The sequence below is a fragment of the Dryas octopetala genome, chromosome 1 (assembly GCF_963921425.1).
Source record: "Dryas octopetala chromosome 1, drDryOcto1.1, whole genome shotgun sequence".
Classification (NCBI taxonomy): Eukaryota; Viridiplantae; Streptophyta; class Magnoliopsida; order Rosales; family Rosaceae; genus Dryas; species Dryas octopetala.
The window spans coordinates 17,916,406-17,934,841 of NC_141366.1; the positions used below are offsets into that span (position 1 = coordinate 17,916,406).

The window sequence follows — 18,436 nt, forward strand, 5'->3', positions numbered from 1 at the left end:
CTCCGCCTTGTAGATCCAGGTGAGCGGGTCGTCGCCGGCAGCGAATCGAGGAAATTCGAGCCGAGGCTGCCATTGGTGACGTTGCTGAGCTCCCCCACCCCCATCAGCATCGATACGCCGTCGAAAATGAAAATGGCCACCAGCCGCAACCTCTGCCTCGTCATCAGAGCCGCCACCCCCACCACGAGCAAGATCGCGACGAAGCTGGGCAAAGTAAGGGGCGAGGCGGTCATCGATCGTGTCAGGGAGGGAATTGCGGAGGGCCTGGAGGTCGGCGGTGAGAGTACCAACCGAGGTTTCAATGGTAGTGAAACGGGTCTCCATTTTACGATGTCGAGTCAAATAGCGGGGCATAAAAGGAAGGGAACAGAGGATCGGGTTGGCTCTGATACCAAATGGTGAACCTCTTTCAACCTTAACCTAACTATGCAAAGAATTGAGAAAAGAGTGGAGATGATAGAGGAAGAAGAAAGGAGCAGAGCTCCAATGGAGTCACTGCTGTTATATTCGTAAACCAGAAAATACAAACTGTTTTCCTTTGGAAAGCCATCAAACAATTTAAGGCTTCCCACCCACAACTCGTGTGCCACCTGGCCCACTCCCAATAACAACCAAAAGACTCAATCCTAGTTACAATAGTAAAACTGTAATGTAAATGAGTAAATGAGTAACAGTAAAATCACAAGATTCCTAACATTTTATGAGTATTTAGGAGGATTGTAGATAAAAAGTTGTGTAGGATATGGCAAGTAGTGAGTGAAGACTGAAGAGTGGGAAAATTGGGTGGAAATACAATCAGTTAGAATAAAGGAAAAATAAAGAAATTCAAACCTGAGTATTAAATTAAATATATCTAATATTAATTTGATTTTAAATGTCTCATTGTAAATATCATTGTAATATTTACAATGACAATTTTTAAATTAATAATATTCAAAAATGTCAATTTCTCAAGAACACTTTTAACGATGTCAATGTCAAGTTGTGAGAACATAAAACGACAAAACATGATTGTAACTATTATTCTCGAGTTCAAAGCAACGACATCAAAAGCACGTTAGTTGTGTCAGATTTTCACAAACACAGAACAATTAAGAGCAAGATCAAATTACAACAACCTAGCAACAAGTGTAAAATTCATCTTCACTTCCCTCACAGTTACTTTGAAATGTAAATAAGAAAACACCTTTACCCCCGAAATCTTGCAAGTCTCACATTTGCTACGGCCTTCAGTTGAAACAGCTCAACTCTATTGGTTTCAGAACTTGCAGTAAACCGCAACTGTAAGAAGCAGGTGCCAATAGAAGACATAAGCTAACTGTACATTAACTGTACAAGCAGAGAGGTCCCAAGATGTCAGGTTTCTACTCCAAGAAACAGCAGGAGCTCCGACTAAAGGTTTACCCACCAATTTATGCTAACAACCGTAGTAGTTAGTATCCACTCGTTAGAAACTGCAGCATGATAAGAATCTGGTAAGGCGGGGCCAATGAAGCCTCTAATGACACCAAAACCAGTCAGCTTTGCTTCGCAGAAATCATATTTATGATTCATCCAACTCAACAAGCTGAGCCCGTCTCTCGGCAGCTTTCTTTCTGATGAATATGCCCCATCTAAGGGCTGCCTTGAGCTTGAGCCAGCCAACAACAGCTTTGCCAGACGAACGGCAGCGGTCATCCTCAAAACTATAGTTAATTGGTGGAGTGGGCATGTATCCTGACGAATAAGGATACCTGTCTTCAGTAACGTTTATGGAGGCCTGACCATGACCAAGACCAAGACCATGACCATGACCATGACCACCCATGTTAAAGATACGAAGCAGATGCTGCATATCTTCATTTTCAAGCATCTCATGGCTCCTCATACGAATTTCTTCCTCAGGGAATAAGTCTTCAACACCCCTGTAAGAAGTAAGATTGGATGTACCAACATTCTGGAATCCTGATGTGGATGGCTGTGTTGGACCAAGGGCAAGCATGTTTTGAGCCTGGTGTGAAGTGCTGGGCAACTGATTCTGTAGAGGGAATGAAGAGCCATCAAACTGAATGGGAGCATTGACATGTACATTCTGTGACTGTATTGAGAATCTGGTAGCCATGCCATCATTATAACCTAGAGAGAGAGAGAGAGAGAGAGAGAGAGAGCATACACAAGTTAGCAACCACATAGTTTAGCTGAAACACGCAAAACCACATTTTTTTCTTTTGTATCTTTTGGGATTTTAAAACAGATTCCCACAGACTCACAGGCTTTGGTCCAAGCAGTAAGGGTAGTGGAAGATAGGCCACGAATTTTGCTAGAAAATAATTGGATATGATCATTTTTGGCCAAAAAATTAATTATATACCTCCCACAGTTAGGCCGGAATCCATGGTGGGCTGCTCTGAAGAAACTGAAACTGGCAGGCTAGGTAGGGTGAACTGCTGCTCAAATGAGTTTGAATAATCCTGTGCGGCCATTGGAACCTCATGTTCAGAAGCACCTTTCTGCTGCTTAAAGCTTAGAAGAGACTTTCCATCATACTCCATAACATGCATCCAGTTTTCATACGCCTTCTTCACCAAACTGTCCACATAGACCTGCAAGAAACAAAACCATTCACAGTTCTCTATGATTCCACCTTTTTAACATAGTTCATAAATGAAAGAAATCTCTGGAAAATCCACTAATTTATAAATTCTATGGCTTTAACAGCCCTAACACCAGCTTTATAAAAGAACCCAGAGGGTTGCATACCTTCTGACTTTCCAAGAGTGAATCAGCGGAGTAATATTGTTCATTCGTAATTAAGCCACTCAACTGATAGATATTGTTAAAAACAACACCAACATTCCTTGCATCATCAGGATAGTATACATAGAGTTTCCCAGATAGAAGACAAGTCTTTGCATGCTGTATAAGGACATCCCACATCTTATTCGACATGCCACTTCCAAGAATCTATGACAAATGGACAAAAAAATAATTAGGAACTGCAATTTCTATATCTGAATTTTGCCAAACAAATTCTGCATTCTTACATTCCGCAATCTCTGCGAGTCTCTAACCACAAGCCGGAGGAAGTCTTCAACAGTAAAAACTCCAGCTTTATTCAGTCTCTTGTGGAACGAGCCATCTTTCCCAATCTTCTCCAATCTCCAAACTTCATCATTCAACGCAGGTGGGTAGTGTTTCTTGTATACTGTAAAGCACCAAAGAAAAAAGAAAAGATTAACCTTTTTTTTACACAGACAAACAACGAAAATATAACATGGCACTAATTATTAACTCACATTCCCCACGGTGATCCTTAACGGTGAAGGCATCTGTTTTTGCTTCGCGTATATGAATGCTCTCGCAACAGCCTGAGGCAACTTTCAGTCCTAGCCTGAACTTCCTGCTTCTGATCCAGCTAGAATTATCAGTAAATGTCAGCTCCCCTAGTGTTCCTACACCTTCCTTCAGTGTCACTTGCAGATCCCCTGTCAGAAGTGGCCTCTTTCCTTCACGCTCTTTCACAATATGGCTCTCAAATTCTTCTTGAGTCCAGTTATCATCATCCTCATTGTTAAAATCACCTTCAAGCACAACAACATCTAGTTTCACCATGGACTCTGGACCTGATGTCACAACATTGTGCGTATTTGCATCAATCAAGACAATAGGGATTGCAGCACCCCACTCCCCTTCTACTTTTCCACCAGTAAAGAGAGGAAGGGACAACCTGGACCTAAAGTGCAGCTGCAATTTTCTTCCATCAGGCCCTTCAATTTGTTTAGGAGAAGACCTGCTATTTTTAAACCATTAGTAGATAAATTATTGACTTAGAAGAACCCCAATTGATTAAATAAAAAAAATGGAAACAACAGAAAGATTGGGGAACCCATTAACAAATAAGAAGGAAAAGGGTTGACACCTTCCAGTAAGTTTGGCAGGGGCTAATTTTGCTAAAGCACGCTCCACCTCTTCACTAACCTGTTCAGGATTAACTAAATAATAAAAACCAACCAATGCTTCAAACACCAGATGCACATATCAAAGGATGATATCAACAACAGCCATGCATTAAACTCTTTCAAGGAGTCGTGTTGTCATAAGCACCAATACTTGAACAACAGCCCTTTGAAAAATCAATGGTACTTCTATGACTTACAGAAGACATTCAACTCACAAATGCTTTCATCTCAGAAACAGCAAATACTTGTCGAGACAAAAAAAAAATGTCTCTTTCGAATATCCTATGTTTATGTAACATAAATTTTCAATTGAACATAGTTCTTTCTGTATTTTTGTTTTATGTACTGAAAAACTACATATTTTAGCCAAGTGAAAAGACAACTAAAATGTCAGTTAATCCAATTCCATTTACTGATAGATTAGGAAGCAATAAATGCAAGAAATTTCTTTGAACATATGAAATATGAAAACAGACAGTTCTCCTAATCATCCAAAGAGAAAACAAAAGTCCACAAGAAATTAAAATATCTTACAACTCTACGTAGAATTGGCTCCAAGGACGAGCAAAGTTTTTGCAGACTATCCACCTTGAGAGCTTCAACAATTACGCTGCATCAAATTGAATAAATTTAAAAAAACAACATTTTGAGCACATTCAAACATTAACAAGGACATTAAATTCAGTCCATAAATTTTTTCTTTGTTTTTATTTTTTAAGTAACTTTTCAGTCCAGATATAACTAATGGATCAAAAGAATCCACAGAGTAATTCATTTCAAGCTCTTGTGCTAACATAATCCTTAAGAGAATTAGATAACAAACTGGAATTCCTACGTTAGAGAATAAGAAAAGCATCAGACATCTGAAAAGACATGGATGGAGGCATCCGACAATGCCACATAATTGTAAGTTTAATGACCCCAGGCCAGGTTTAAGGAGCCCTCTTTGTAGGAGCTATTTCATTTTCATGCCTGAGTAGGAATCACTTACATGTCCACGTGTACTATATGGGGCACTAACACTCTTTTCCCCTCCACAAGTAGAAACAATGACACTTGTAACTCATCCACCATCCATCATGGGTGTAACTTATCACTAGAACAATACAGTTGCCACTACTTACCATATATGAGCAATTGGGGACCAAGACACATTAATTAGAGAGTTAGCAACTCTAACACCAAGTTTTAAGCAATAAGGAACTGTTCGCATCATTGTGACATCAAAATCAATTTGATACATTGAATTGTAACCAAGACCTTTATGTTAAAAGAAAGTCTTTATCAAAATTACTCAATGAGAAAAACCAATCCAGAGCTAATTTTACTTTCTAGTTGCTACATATTATTCACAGCATCTAAGTAAGACATAACATTTAAAAAGCTTTCTATTTCTGGGAAATAACCAAAATTAAACTAAAAAATCCTATCCAGTTTTACATTTCGGCTCAATTCACAAAAAGAACACAGCCAAACAATAACAAATTGGTTCAACTTTATAGCAAAATCTTATAGAAGTAGAACACAATTAGATAGAAATCTAAGTTTTTTCCACCAAATAAAAAAGAGGCACCTGGCTAGAGCAGGCCGTTTCCTATCTGGCTGGCCTTCTTCAGCTGAAGGCGAATCCAAACCTCGCTTCTCCCGCGCCATACTGTTGGATCTCTCCATGTACCTCGTCTGCATCTTAACCTTTCTCAAAACTAAACCTCGTGTTTGGCTGCTGAGAAAGTGCCCGAAAACAATCAGAAAACAAAAAATTAACAAACGTTTCAAATCACATAGAGCTAATGTTTAGTTTGACTTGAAAGTCCGCATCCCAGACGCAAACACGCACCAATAAACAAACAAAAGGACTCGGATTTTAATTTTCCCTCCGTTTTTTCTGAGTAAACAAACGAAATCTGATCCAAAACAGAAGTCGTCGTCGTCCTCTTGTTTATTCCATGTGCGGAATCGAATTGAATGAGAAAAAGGAAACAAAAAAAAAAGCAAGAAAAAGCGAGTAGCGGGAAAGTGAAAACCTGAGTGGGTGGTCGGGGAGAAATTGGAGAATTTTGTGAGAGAATCTGAGAAGTTTCGGCGAAGCGTCTGCGAATTTTCTCTCTTCGCTAGCGTCTTTGAAACATTAAATAGAGGGTGTTTTCTTCTGTTTTGTCCCTGCGCTCGGGTCACAGTGAAGTCCTTTTTTCTTTTTCTTTTTTTTTTTTTCCTATTTTCTTTACTCCAAACAGTGGCGAATCTCTTGCTGCTCCTTTGTCGGTGGCTGAGATCTTTCGGGAGCACCCGATCGGCTGATCGGGACCATCCGATGGGTTGAGCTTTGGGAATCTTTTCAATTTTTTATGGATTCGCCACGTGAGGCTTTGGGTGGGCTTGTCTGTGTTGTCAGGGTGGTAGGGACTTTGTGTGATCATGATTGTAGCCGTCAGATTTGAGATTTTTTACTTGGTTAAATGATATGAGAGTGAACAAAATTTTACAGTACGTACACGAAATGCAAAGGATTTTTATCTCTAAATATTCATGAGTTCATATTTCCACTACTAAGATATCTAAATCTTTTTTCTTTTTTTTTGGGAATAGGCATAATCTAATCTTAAATCTATCATATTTTTAACTCATTTTTCACCGACCATCACCATTTGTAGCAATTTATTTCTTCAAAAAACAAAAGCTTGATCCAAAAAAGTCAAACACTTGTTGTAAGTATGAAGCGTTCGAAACTACTTTGAACGCTTTATATCACCTTCAATAGTTCAATTACTAACACTTCAAAATGCATTCAAATAAAAGGAATGCTTAGTTACCTTCTTTTTTCAGTAGTGTAGATATCTCACATTTTTATATCACAATTTTATATTACATTGTGACAACTTACATGACATTCATACATTTGATACTAATAAATAAAAATAAAAACTCAAAAAAAAAAAATCATATCCAATAAAGTAACGACACATACGATAATATAAAAATGTGATAAATATAGTATTATTGTTCTTTTTTTATACCTTCTTCCTCTACATTTTCTCTCCATTTCCTATCATGCAATGTAGTTGCATGATTGAAACTATTCATATTTTACATCATCATTAAAAGATCATCTTAAAAAAAAACTAACTTAATCGAAAATCGTTAGTTATTTAATTGTTATCAAATAAATAAACTCTAAATTTAGTTACTACTAAAATCGTTTATTTATGTGATAACAACTCTTATCATAAGACTATACTTCGGAATGGGCATGAGGAAAGAGAATTAACACTATTTAAAATGTGGAACTTAAGATTGGACAGGATTAAAATATATTTAAAACGTAAGTTTTTTATTATTATAAAAAATGAAATTGTGTTTTTTAACATTTACTATGTTTTACTAATTATTTCCAAAATATATCAATATTGAAGAAAAATGAGGTTGTTAAGAAAGTCAACCATCCCTTGAGGAAACAAAGTTCAATTTTACTTCCTCCAAAGCCCACAAACTTGTATATTAATTTTGTTATTTTTCAAACAACTTCGTATTTTGATTAAGACATTTATCTAAATAATGAATTTGATCATTTAATATTACCCAATTATTACTATTATTCGGACCTTTCAAAGGTCTAATATAAAAATGGGGTGTATACAACTAAAACCATGATCTTAATTCAGTCAAACTGGGATGCCACATTCTTACAAATTGTTCAAAATTAAGCCAAAATGAAAGCCACACTCCCTGTTGTTAAGAGAAACTTTCACAATAAAACCGGGTCAATGGCCGATCTAATCATAGAACATGAACTGACAACCAAAAACTCTAAAACCCCAAATGGAAGTTATCGGCAGCTGAGCTCATCTATGTTTCTCTGAAGGAGAACAAGTTGATCCTACAACTTTGAAGAATTGGAAAAGGGAAGACCATTAGCTAGCGCTTCTTATTGCTCTTTGTATTTCCCTTCCTTTTATCTCGCTTGCTTTGCAGCTTAGGCCGTGACTTGTGTCTTGCAACCTTTTTGAATGGTTTCTTCTTGCTCATAGGTGCATTGTGCTTTTTATTAGCTCCAACTGGTTGGGATACTGTTGCCTCTGTCTTTTCAATTGGATAGATTTCCTCTTCTTGAGAGATTTCGCTTGTTGTCACCGTGACTTTAATGTCACCATTGTCATAGGTTGTTGTACCTTTAAACAATGAGAAAGGGTAAACTCACATGCTGATTACTCATAAACTTAAGCATTACAGTATAACACACCACAATCCACATCTAAACATATAAAATCAAAGGAAAGATTCATTCACAAGTTCATATCTCACATGCAAAAGGCCATTGCTATGATTTCTTTTATTTTCTATATATGTTCAAGCAATCAGTACCATAAAAAAATTTCTTCTTTCCCCACTATGGGAAGATCTGTGATAAGACATAACTTCTATCTTGCCATACATAATCAAATAATTTGTGATCAGTCACAAGTGATGTGATTAAATTGCAATAAGATTTTCTAAATTCAATAGTGCCTTGATCCCAACTCTGTTGCTATGTCCTTTATTATTGAGATATCAAGACAAGAACATCTTTCTGGTATGATTTAAACTGATCACTGTCTCACTAAACCAGAAGACCAACTTCATGGTAACGCTATAGGCAGCAGGGGTTAGCAGCAACAGAATACCCAATATATAGTTACACATGAGCGCTTTATAGTAGGTACTGACGATAAAAGTGGCTTAAATATATGTTTGTATCCAGTGCATTAGAGTTTTGGAAAATACCAGAAACTGATGCAGCTGGCTCACTATTTTCATCGTCCTCTTGCTCATCACTCTCATCAGGTGCTACATCATCAGTTGCTGCATCAGTGGGTGGGTGAGCTCCACCATTGAGAGCATGCTCCTTTTCTAGTCTCCTCTGCAACAAAAAATTACTAAAGATAAGACAATGGAAACTTTAAAGTTGTCTTTCTAGTAAGTCAACATATATTTATCAGTGCCCTTGCAAACATACAGGATAAATAAAATAGAAATCTCAAAAAGGATGAACGGATACATGAATGATGGGGAGTAGGATTGCAACCCCCTTCCCCAACACACACACACACACACACCCAAGAAGAAAAAAAGAAGAAGAAAAATCCTTTTGTCTCAAAAAGGACAGGCTTAATAAGGTTTGAGTAGCTAAAGTGAACCTAAGGTCAAAGCCCTAGCATACAACATTGCCCTTAATGAGGTGAACAGTTTCAATATGGCTTGACTGCCTGAGAAGAATAGGCTTAGAAGCATTTCCCCCATCATGTCATGTGCATCGTATATAAACCTGATGATCATATGCATTAAAACTCATTTTGTCATTCAAAGCCGCAGCTGAGCAGATATTAAATGTTTACCCTATACACATACGAGCTCAGCCCTCATCATCCATGAAAATAAATTAGAATGAAACTATCAGAGTCGACATCTAGTTCACATGAGAGCCAATGAGGACAGGAACAAAAGAAAACATACTGGCGCATTCACTTCTGACTTTTATGGTGGAAAATATTTGTGGAAAGAGAATAAGTGTATTGATGTTGGTTACCAAAATTTTCAATTTTTGGCATAGAAAAACGATGCTGATGCATATAAATTAGGATAAAACTATCAGAGCTGACATCTAGCTCACATGAGAGCCAGTGAGGACAGGAACAAAAGAAAACATAATGGCGCATTCTCTTCTGACTTCTTTGGTGGAAAATATTTGTGGAATGAGAATAAGTTTGTCAATGTTGGTTACCAAAAGTTTTAATTTTTGGCATAGAAAAACGATGCTAAACATCCTACAGTTATAGAGTTATACAGTCCCTAGCAAAAAAGGCTCTTATACAGTTATACACTCCCTAGCAGAAGGATCACTCTGGGCCTCTCCACAGTTACTACCATCCCACTAAAAGTTCAATCCTCTGCACTATAATAAGGTTTTGATGTTATAGAGCCCGCTAACATCATACTAGGCGAAAGAGAAACACATTTTATTTACAGAAGACAACACCTGCGTACTGGCAGAGACAGAAAAACATTCTCATGTGGCCACCTCCGACAATGTTAAGAAAAATTTGAAACTCATAAACAAATGCTTGCAAATAAAATAGCTTAAGCATCAATTTGCTTGCAATTAAATCAATCGACTATAGTCCAAAACGTAATAGAGCACAGATACATCATTACACTAAACAATAACATATAAATTTAGGTCCTCCAATGGTCAAAAAATAACCATAAATTTCAAACCTTTTTGCGCAGATCCAGACGCTTACGCCGTAGCGCCTCCCCTTGCTTCTTCTCCGCTTCCTTTCTCCTTTTCTTCTTCCTCTTGTGAAACCCAGACACAAAGTCGCTTCACAAACCAAAAGCCCCAAGTTAAACACACAAAAAAACACAACAACAATACCCAAAGCTCCAAATCCAAAGTTGGAAAAGACCCAATTCACCAAATGCAAAAAGAATACAAGTTCAGGGCTTAGTTTTCATTCCTGAGCAAATTTGTGATGGAGGTTTACTACCTGAGTTCTTTCTCGTTGAAAGTGACGGCGAGAGACTTGTTTTTAAGAACCCTCTTCTTTATGTGACGGCCTCGGGCATCTGTGGCCGGAATCGCTTCCACTTCGTTCTTCTCTACCATTGCAGCTTCAAAGCTGTTTGTGTGTGCTTGTGCTGCTCGGTCACTACTTCCAACTGTTACGCTTGTGCTCTAAGAGCCCGGTTCACGTCCGTTGTTTGACTTGTTTCTGTGTATTAGACTGAATGACTGATTTGGGTTGATTAGGTTCGGCCCAAGAAAATACATGATTTGGATATCGAGCCCAAAATGAATGAGCATGCTTTGAGATGGAACTTTCAAAACAGAGGTCTGATCAAAAGCCCAAAAACAGTACAAGACCTAAAATCTAGCATCTTACGATTCTTGCAACTAGATTGCATTCAGACCCACAAAGAAAAAAAGAGATTGTGGAATATGAGAGATTCCTAACTATGACTTCTCCGACGTAAAAAAATTATTATATGTGACCATAACATTATGTGGCATAATGACGTGGTAAAACTAATTTATTAAAATTATAACACGTGAATGATTTTAAGAGTTTTTTTTTAGATTTTAGGGTTTTTCCTAGATTTTAAGGTTTTAGAAATTAATTATAATACACGTGTTATAATTTGAGTAGATTGGTAATACCACATCACTACATCATCATGTCACATAATTTTGACACGTAGTGTTATAATTTAGGTAAGTTTTGACTCGTATGTTTACTTGGGATTATTATCTTATAATTGTAGTATTGTTGATCCAAACTCGAGCAAATTAATATCTTACAACTATACCTATGCATTTGACCAAAAAAAAAACTATACCTATGAATATACCATATTAGATGATCATTGAGAGAATTCATATTCTTCGCCCAACAAAATAGAAAAAAAACGTGTTTGGAATGTGTTTGGGAACCCCTGCACAGTGGGTAAGTGGATAAACCCTAACAAAAGCTTATGATATTTTTTTTACCATTAACATAAGCTTATGTTTACTAATATGGAATGAGAGTAGAAAAGGAATCAAAGAGAACATGAATGTGGGAGAGAAGGAATTGGAGTAGGAAGAAGTCATTCTCATATCGTCATTTACTAACCATCTAGAATTATAATGACAATGAAGTTGATTTACACTCCAGTGTTTACTAATGATTATAAATCGGAATCAAAACTAGTTTAATTACTAAAAAGTTAAAGGGTATAAAAAAAATCATTTTCTTAATAGGTGTTTTGGGATTACTAAAAAAATGTGAAGGTAATTGTAGTATGAAGCTATGACTCTAGGTAGAATGGAAATACCAAGTCTCCCTCAAAGAGTGTGATTGATGAAAGAAGATGATGTGATTACTAATTTTGGAGTAGGCCCCACTTACTTTTTGATTTCCAAATATAAAAAAACACAAGGTTGGACTGGAATTGAAGTGACTCATATTTTTTCCACTCTCTTTCTATGTTGTTATCTAAATGCAAAACCACATATATTCATGGCATCTCAAGTGAATGGTAGGTTGTTGACGTTCCAACATAAAAGGGCTCTTCTATAGGCCTTTTTTTTTCTTGGGCCAAGCCATTCATAAAAGCCCATTTTCTAGCCAGGCTAGCAAACCTTAAATCTCCATGTGGGCATGATCCACAATCATGCCCACATTAAGGGGTCGGGGGTCCATTAAGCATAGTGAAACCACTGCTTGCTTAGGCAACTTCCAACTCCCCTACACATTGGAAGTGATTCCAGTAGGGCAGGAATTCAAATTCAGTATCAATTGGGAATGTGCCATGTGGCTCTAGCAGTTAGCCACAACCAAGCATTCTCTTAAATTTGAAATACAATTCCGAGTATTTTTTGGTGGAAATTTCGAATTTTTCAGATGGATTTTTTCGGTGATCTTTTAGGGTCCGTTTGGTATGATTTTCAAATGCCCATTTTCATTTTCAAAAAACGAAAAAAAAAAAAAATGTGTTTGGTGGCCCATTTTGCTAAATAATTGAAAATGTTTTCTGAAAACATTTTCAACTTTTACACTGTAAGTCAGAAAACGTCCAAATGACGTTTTCTGTTTTTCGTTTTCTATTTTTCCTATACTATCTTCTTCTTCCACCTCTCCCACAGACCCCCCCTCCCCTATTATCTTCTTCTTCCTCCCTCTCTCCCGCATACCTCCCTCCCCTCTCCTCCCAGACCCCAACCCAGCGAATCCCAACCCCCATCGCCGTCCCGACCCCAAGCTTGACTGCCGGCCACTCTCTCTCTGCCTCACTCTCTCTCCCTGTCCCTCTCCTCTCTCTCTTTGCCACTAGCACCACCGAAACCTCCCCTCCTCAACCCCAGCCCCAACCCCGAAACCCAACCCATCCAGTGAAAGAAAGCCAACCCCTCACTATCTCTCCTCACCCTTCTCCTCTTTCTCTGCCGCCCAAACCCCAGCCCATTGAAGAAGCCAGCCCGAGTTCAAGAAGTCACTTGGCAAGGAACAAGTCCATGGGATAGAAACCTTAATTAAGAGGTCTCAAGATCTTATTTTTGATGTGCCTCTGTGGGTATTTGGTAAAGATGAAGAATAGGGGGAGAGAAAAAGAGGAGGCCTGAAAAATTTAGTTACCATTTTCATTTTCTCATTTTCATTTTCTCATTTTCTCATTTTCTGTAAATTCATTTTCTCATTTTCATTTTGCAAAAATGTTTTACAAAAATACTTTTAGAAAATGATACCAAACGAGCCCTTAAAGTCTTACGATCAGCTTGGTGGAAATTTGCTTCCACAATCACTAAAGCATTAGAAAAAAAAATTTTGAAATTAAAGACCTGTTTGGCACTGCTTCTTGGAAGCGCTTTTACTTAGTAGCACTTTTATTGAAAGCACTTCTCAAAAAAGTACAAATATATTTTTATAAAAATTCTAAATTGTTCATGGAAAAAGCACTTCTCAAAAAACTCCTTAAAAGCATTTTTATAATCCAAAAATATTTTTATTTATTTTTGTCAAACACTAAAAAAAATGCTTCTACTAATCTAAAAATACTTTCAACAATTCTAAAAATTGTGCCAAACGGGCCTTAAATCTAATTGATGATCAAACTTCAAAGAACCAAGTCCGAAATATAACTATATCATTAAAGCTCAAAATGATGAAGGAGGTAAGAAAATGAGTTGGGATAACGTAGGATTGAGATCTTAATATTATCTGATATGTAACTAAAAATTGACAAAAAAAAAACATCTTGTTTTTGGTCGACAATAAAAAAAAACATCATGCATATTATACACACTGTTGCGTGCTGCTCTAGAAAGGCCAAAACTGAAAGATATATACATCCAATTTCCGTGTGTGTTGGTAAATGCAACAAATTTCGGTTGATGTTATCGGAAATCCGAATCGTACACCAACCGAAATGCATGTATCAAACATCGATCACATCAAATCAAACCCGGTTCGATTTATCCAAACTCAACCGAACCGAACCCGTTTATTCGCCAACCAGCACATAAATTTCCACGTCAGACTCTCAGACCCCGCAAAAAAGCAAAGAAGCCTTCAACGACTCTTCAAGACTCTGGAAAAAACGATTCTTCCAAGACTTTAAACAACAACAAGCATCCGAAATGGACCAACCCGACTCCCCGCGACCGCAACCCGTAGTATCCGACCGGGTCCTCATAAACGACACCGTAACGACGGCGACGTTGTTCGACGACGGCGTGCTGCGGTGGTCGGAGAATGGTCAACGGAGCTTCGTCCTGGAGAAGGAGGTCATCGGGTTCGCAGCGGAAGGTCCGAAGATCAGGATCAGAGCTTTGGTGGAAGACGGAGATGGAATCTGCTGCGTCAGGAGCAGAGGAGGAGCTGCGGTGAGGAAGGACTTGGTCTTCGAGCCTCTCTCCCAGGACTTGCATAGACTCTGGTGCCAGAAGCTCCGCGAGTACATCGATTCTCTCGGTAGTTATCTTGCTGTTATGTTTTCGTATTTGGTTTGTGTCGTGTTTGTTTTGGTAGGAAAATGCAGGAAAGGAAAAGTATGTTTTGAAAGTTTTTGTATTTTCAGTTCTGGTTGTTAGGCCGGTTCGAGATTTTGAATTTCTGTTGTTTATGCTTCAATTTTGTCAGTTTAAGTTTAAGCTAAGCTTATTTTTACTCTAATTTCCGCTTAAGTTGGAGTGCATGTTTTTCTGTCTCTTTTTTTGCAGCATAGTTTTGGATTATTTTGAAGTTTTGGTTGGTTTTTCTGTTTATTAGTACTTTTGGCATTGATTGCGATAACAGAGATGTCAACTTTTTTTCTTTGTAACAGGACGGCCAAAGAGGCTTTTTGTTTTTGTGAACCCATTTGGTGGGAATAAATCTGCTTCGAAGATATATCTTGATCTAGTAGAACCTCTTTTCAAAGATGCTGGTATCCAATTTACACTTCAAGGTTCGGAATTTTGATACTGAGTTTTGGTTTTTCGGATTCTGGGTCATGTTAATGTTTTCCTTTTATAAGTATTTGTTTCTATCAAATTTTCAGAAACTCAACATCAACTGCATGCGAAGGAAGTTGCTAAAATACTGGATCTTTCAAAGTATGACGGCATTGTTTGCATTAGTGGGGATGGAATCTTGGTTGAGGTTGGTTGGCAATGATCAGTGGCTATATGTGAATATGCTTTTGTTGCAGCTTTAATGTACATGATGAATGCCGTATCTTGATTGTGGCAACAACTGCTTTGAGGAATTACATATTACTTATAATGACCAGCGTGTGTTCTCGTTTTTTTTTTCTTCCAATGAGCTAGATTTATATGCAGGGAGAACTGCTGGTAAACATGTTGTGTTTTTTGTTTGAACACATTTGAAAGCTTCGATGGTCTCAAACTGAATTAAAGTGACGAATCTTTCATGAACTTTTGTGCTTGTATCAGGCTAATAGAGCACATTTGTCTTCAGCATCATGTGTATATATTAAGCTTATCATTTTCATCTTACAAGCATTGCACTCTTTAGTAGGTAGTAAATGGACTCCTTGAGAGAGAGGATTGGGACGCTGCAATAAAGATGCCTGTTGGAGTGGTTCCTGCAGGTTCAATACTCTTCATCTCTCAACTTTTTACATTTAGCACAATTTTTGTCTGATAATTTTTAGATCATTTCATGTTATGGAAAGTCAGGGCGAAGCAGTGAATTGTGATATTTGGTGCATCTAAGTGTTCATAGTTATTCGTCAGTTGTTTTCATGATTAAATTCTGACAAGAAATGTTTCTGCATTTAGGTACTGGAAATGGAATGGCAAAATCTCTTTTGGATTCTGTTGGTGAACCCTGTACAGCTTCTAATGCTATTCTCGCCATTATTCGAGGTTACATATGCTGTCTGTCTATCAGTATATTGTGTTTAAAATTTTATAACTTCTCTCTCCCTCTCTCTCTCTCTCTCTCTCTCTCTCTCTCTCTCTCTCTCTCTCTCTCTCTCTAATCCGCTGGTAGGGTACATAGTTCTTTCGATTAATACATTTTTCTTCTTCATGGTTTATTTATGGACAGGGCATAAGCATTCACTGGATGTAGTTACCATATGTCAGGGGAAGACCAAATTTTTCAGTGTGTTGATGCTTGCATGGGGTAAGTCAAAAGTATCACCACTGGATAGTGGATTTAATACTTATGTGGAGTATAATATGCTCTTTCTAAAGTGTTGCTGGTTGTACTGTCATATACCAGAATGTCTGGTTCTCATTATGATTGTAAGAAGTGATGATTTTGTATTTTACTAATAAAATTTTCTCTCCTTTCAGGTTTAGTGGCAGATGTTGACATTGAGTCTGAAAAGTATAGGTGGATGGGAAGTCATCGTTTAGATTTCTATGTAAGTTTAAACCTCTCATTTGTTATGTCCTCCTAGTCTACCAGATTATTCTGTTGCTGATTCTGATGTATGTCTGCTTGTCTATCTTTTTATGCGATTTTTTGCCCTGGAAATATTCCTAACTACTGCATTGCATTTAGGCCTGCAATTAAAAGTTCATAGTATAACAAAAATAGCAAAATAATTTTTTTATGTTTAATTAGTTGCTATGTAAATCTTTTAGGACCTAATAGAATCCTCAAACAGAAATCATTAATTGTCTTTTGATTTCAAGTTTTTTTTTTTTTCTTAAAAAAAAAAAGTTATGGAGAATGCTTTCAACAGGTGTGTCCAAATTCTACCATTCATAATCTTAAATCAAATTTGTATTACAATTAGCTCTCCCACAGCTTCAAATAATGAAAACATTAGTATCAAATTCTTAAAGATTTCTTACTTAAAACGTCACAATAGGGCACCTTTTTTGCTGCATTTATTGGTGTGAAATACATGCAATTGACAGTTGGTCGCTTATAATGGATTAAGGTATGACAACTATGGTAATGCTTATTAAATTTGGTTAATTACTTATAATTGGTTAAGATGTGATAACTTAAATAATGCTTAATTAATTTGATTTTGGGATAGTGGTGAATGGCAAGACACTGATACTAATTGTTTCTATATTTAGGCTGTTCAACGAATTGTGCATTTGAGGCAATATAACGGATCTATTTCTTTTGTGCCTGCACCTGGCTTCGAAGCTTATGGAGAGCCTACTAGTTACAATATTGGTGGTCCAAGTCAAGAGGAAGAGGAGCCTGTTAAGCCTCAACATCATGTCTATGAGGGACCCAGTATTAACTTGGAGAACATGGACTGGAGGACTATCATTGGACCATTCGTTTCAGTCTGGATTCACAATGTACCTTGGGGAGGTGAAGACACAAAGGCAGCGCCTGATGCCAAGGTTGGACCGTAAAATTGATTAAGATATTTCTCCACTAAATACTCTCAAGGGATATTTTTATTGAAACTTGAATAATTCACATCTGATTCATGTGCAAAAATAATGTATTTGCCCTCCTTTTTTCCTGTTGGTATGCAGTTCTCAGATGGTTATCTAGACTTGATAATTATGAGGGCTTGCCCAAAGTTATCCTTGCTCTCGTTGATGTCAGGGTTGAGCACTGGAAGTCATATCAATTCACCATATGTTCTGTACTTCAAAGTGAGCAAAACCAAATTGTCGAGCCATTTACTTTACTTTTAATTCGATTGTCTACCTTTTAGCATTGATAAGAAGCTTTACTATCTTTCTGCTCCGATCTGTTTACTGTTTCTCCTTTTATCTTGCAACATTATACAGGTGAAAGCAGTTATTCTGGAACCTGGTCCCCGCGCTGAGGACCCGACGAAGGAAGGAATAATAGACGTAGATGGTGAGGTCCTGGCTAGAGGCAAAGGAGCATACAAATGTGACCAGAAGACACTGATGTCCTATGATAAACTTCAAATGACTGTGGATCAAGGTTTAGCTACTTTGTTTTCCCCAGTATAGAATATGCATTTTTGGTTACACATAGAAATACCACGCAGAAGAAATTAAGTTGTCGTCGGCTTGATTTGTTCTGCCCGTATAAAGCCACAGCGAGAATTCAAAGGGAATAGGATAGAAGAGGCATGCCTTCTTGGCAAGTTGCTTGCTGAAAAATGATTTTGTAATGTGCAGTTCGGCTTTCATTCTTTTGCTCTGATTTTTCCAACTTCTTCTGTTGGATTGAAATGGATTTGTATCTCTGATCAATTCAGAGATCGTTTCTATTCCATTTGTAAAACACATGTATTCTGCTAATCTTTTAATAAATCTTAATCCTAATTGTGAATGCAGATTGCTGACTCACATCTTTTTTGGATTTCTATATTCCTTGCAAGCAACTACTTCTCTATGTAGCATGTACTAAATAACCTTATCACCTGTCTCTTCAGAAAATGCATATAAAAAAAAAAAATTAACCGATGAAATTCTGGAGATATAATTGAGTGCATTTTTAAGGGAAAAAACTATCCCATCACGATACATGATGTGTGTATATTACGTAAAAGCTTTTGGTCTACAATGATTTATAATA

At 37.3% G+C, this 18,436-nt stretch overlaps 3 protein-coding genes across 5 annotated transcripts; 1 reads left to right on the forward strand and 2 right to left on the reverse strand.

The window, feature by feature from the left end:
* Positions 1 to 993: 993 nt before the first annotated feature.
* Positions 994 to 6,109, reverse strand: LOC147298742 (calmodulin-binding protein 60 B-like). Of its 3 annotated transcripts, none has more exons than XM_086244806.1 (9): positions 5,963 to 6,109; positions 5,512 to 5,661; positions 4,473 to 4,548; positions 3,899 to 3,957; positions 3,276 to 3,769; positions 3,024 to 3,184; positions 2,740 to 2,943; positions 2,351 to 2,582; positions 994 to 2,115 (listed from the first exon to the last, which is right to left on the reverse strand). In XM_086244806.1, exons 2-9 carry the CDS (start codon positions 5,622 to 5,624, stop codon positions 1,544 to 1,546), a joined length of 1,911 nt encoding a protein of 636 aa, XP_086100932.1. In that variant the 5' UTR covers positions 5,625 to 5,661; positions 5,963 to 6,109; the 3' UTR covers positions 994 to 1,543. The 3 variants fall into 3 exon arrangements, with proteins under 3 accessions (XP_086100932.1, XP_086100924.1, XP_086100940.1); XM_086244798.1 differs by having other exon boundaries at positions 3,276 to 3,772; XM_086244814.1 differs by lacking the exon at positions 5,963 to 6,109 and adding an exon at positions 5,776 to 5,930.
* A 1,460-nt stretch (positions 6,110 to 7,569) lies between these two features.
* Positions 7,570 to 10,644, reverse strand: LOC147298743 (ribosomal RNA-processing protein). Its single transcript, XM_086229282.1, has 4 exons — positions 10,460 to 10,644; positions 10,188 to 10,293; positions 8,697 to 8,832; positions 7,570 to 8,104 (listed from the first exon to the last, which is right to left on the reverse strand). Exons 1-4 carry the CDS (start codon positions 10,576 to 10,578, stop codon positions 7,851 to 7,853), a joined length of 615 nt encoding a protein of 204 aa, XP_086085408.1. The 5' UTR covers positions 10,579 to 10,644; the 3' UTR covers positions 7,570 to 7,850.
* Positions 10,645 to 14,028: 3,384 nt separating this feature from the next.
* Positions 14,029 to 18,194, forward strand: LOC147298744 (sphingosine kinase 1-like). The gene is made up of 10 exons (XM_086249957.1): positions 14,029 to 14,422; positions 14,775 to 14,897; positions 14,991 to 15,091; positions 15,470 to 15,542; positions 15,733 to 15,819; positions 16,004 to 16,081; positions 16,255 to 16,325; positions 16,996 to 17,274; positions 17,413 to 17,535; positions 17,674 to 18,194. The coding sequence occupies exons 1-10, from the start codon at positions 14,089 to 14,091 to the stop codon at positions 17,863 to 17,865; spliced, it is 1,461 nt and encodes a 486-aa protein (XP_086106083.1). The 5' UTR covers positions 14,029 to 14,088; the 3' UTR covers positions 17,866 to 18,194.
* Positions 18,195 to 18,436: the final 242 nt, after the last annotated feature.

Bases quoted from the DNA above. Each gene is read 5' to 3' on its own strand.
- LOC147298742 (XM_086244798.1), bottom strand. From the start codon at position 5,624: ATGCAGACGAGGTACATGGAGAGATCCAACAGTATGGCGCGGGAGAAG. The intron at 3,773-3,898 runs GTGTCAACCCTT...GTTTAAAAATAG, and splicing joins CCTGCCAAACTTACTGGAAG to CAGGTCTTCTCCTAAACAAA. The intron at 2,116-2,350 runs GTATATAATTAA...CTCTCTCTCTAG, and splicing joins TTCCGGCCTAACTGTGGGAG to GTTATAATGATGGCATGGCT.
- LOC147298743 (XM_086229282.1), bottom strand. From the start codon at position 10,578: ATGGTAGAGAAGAACGAAGTGGAAGCGATTCCGGCCACAGATGCCCGA. The intron at 10,294-10,459 runs GTAGTAAACCTC...TGGTTTGTGAAG, and splicing joins TTCAACGAGAAAGAACTCAG to CGACTTTGTGTCTGGGTTTC. The intron at 8,105-8,696 runs GTATTTTCCAAA...CATTGTTTAAAG, and splicing joins GCCAGCTGCATCAGTTTCTG to GTACAACAACCTATGACAAT.
- LOC147298744 (XM_086249957.1), top strand. From the start codon at position 14,089: ATGGACCAACCCGACTCCCCGCGACCGCAACCCGTAGTATCCGACCGG. The intron at 14,423-14,774 runs GTAGTTATCTTG...TCTTTGTAACAG, and splicing joins CGAGTACATCGATTCTCTCG to GACGGCCAAAGAGGCTTTTT. The intron at 15,543-15,732 runs GTTCAATACTCT...TTCTGCATTTAG, and splicing joins TGTTGGAGTGGTTCCTGCAG to GTACTGGAAATGGAATGGCA.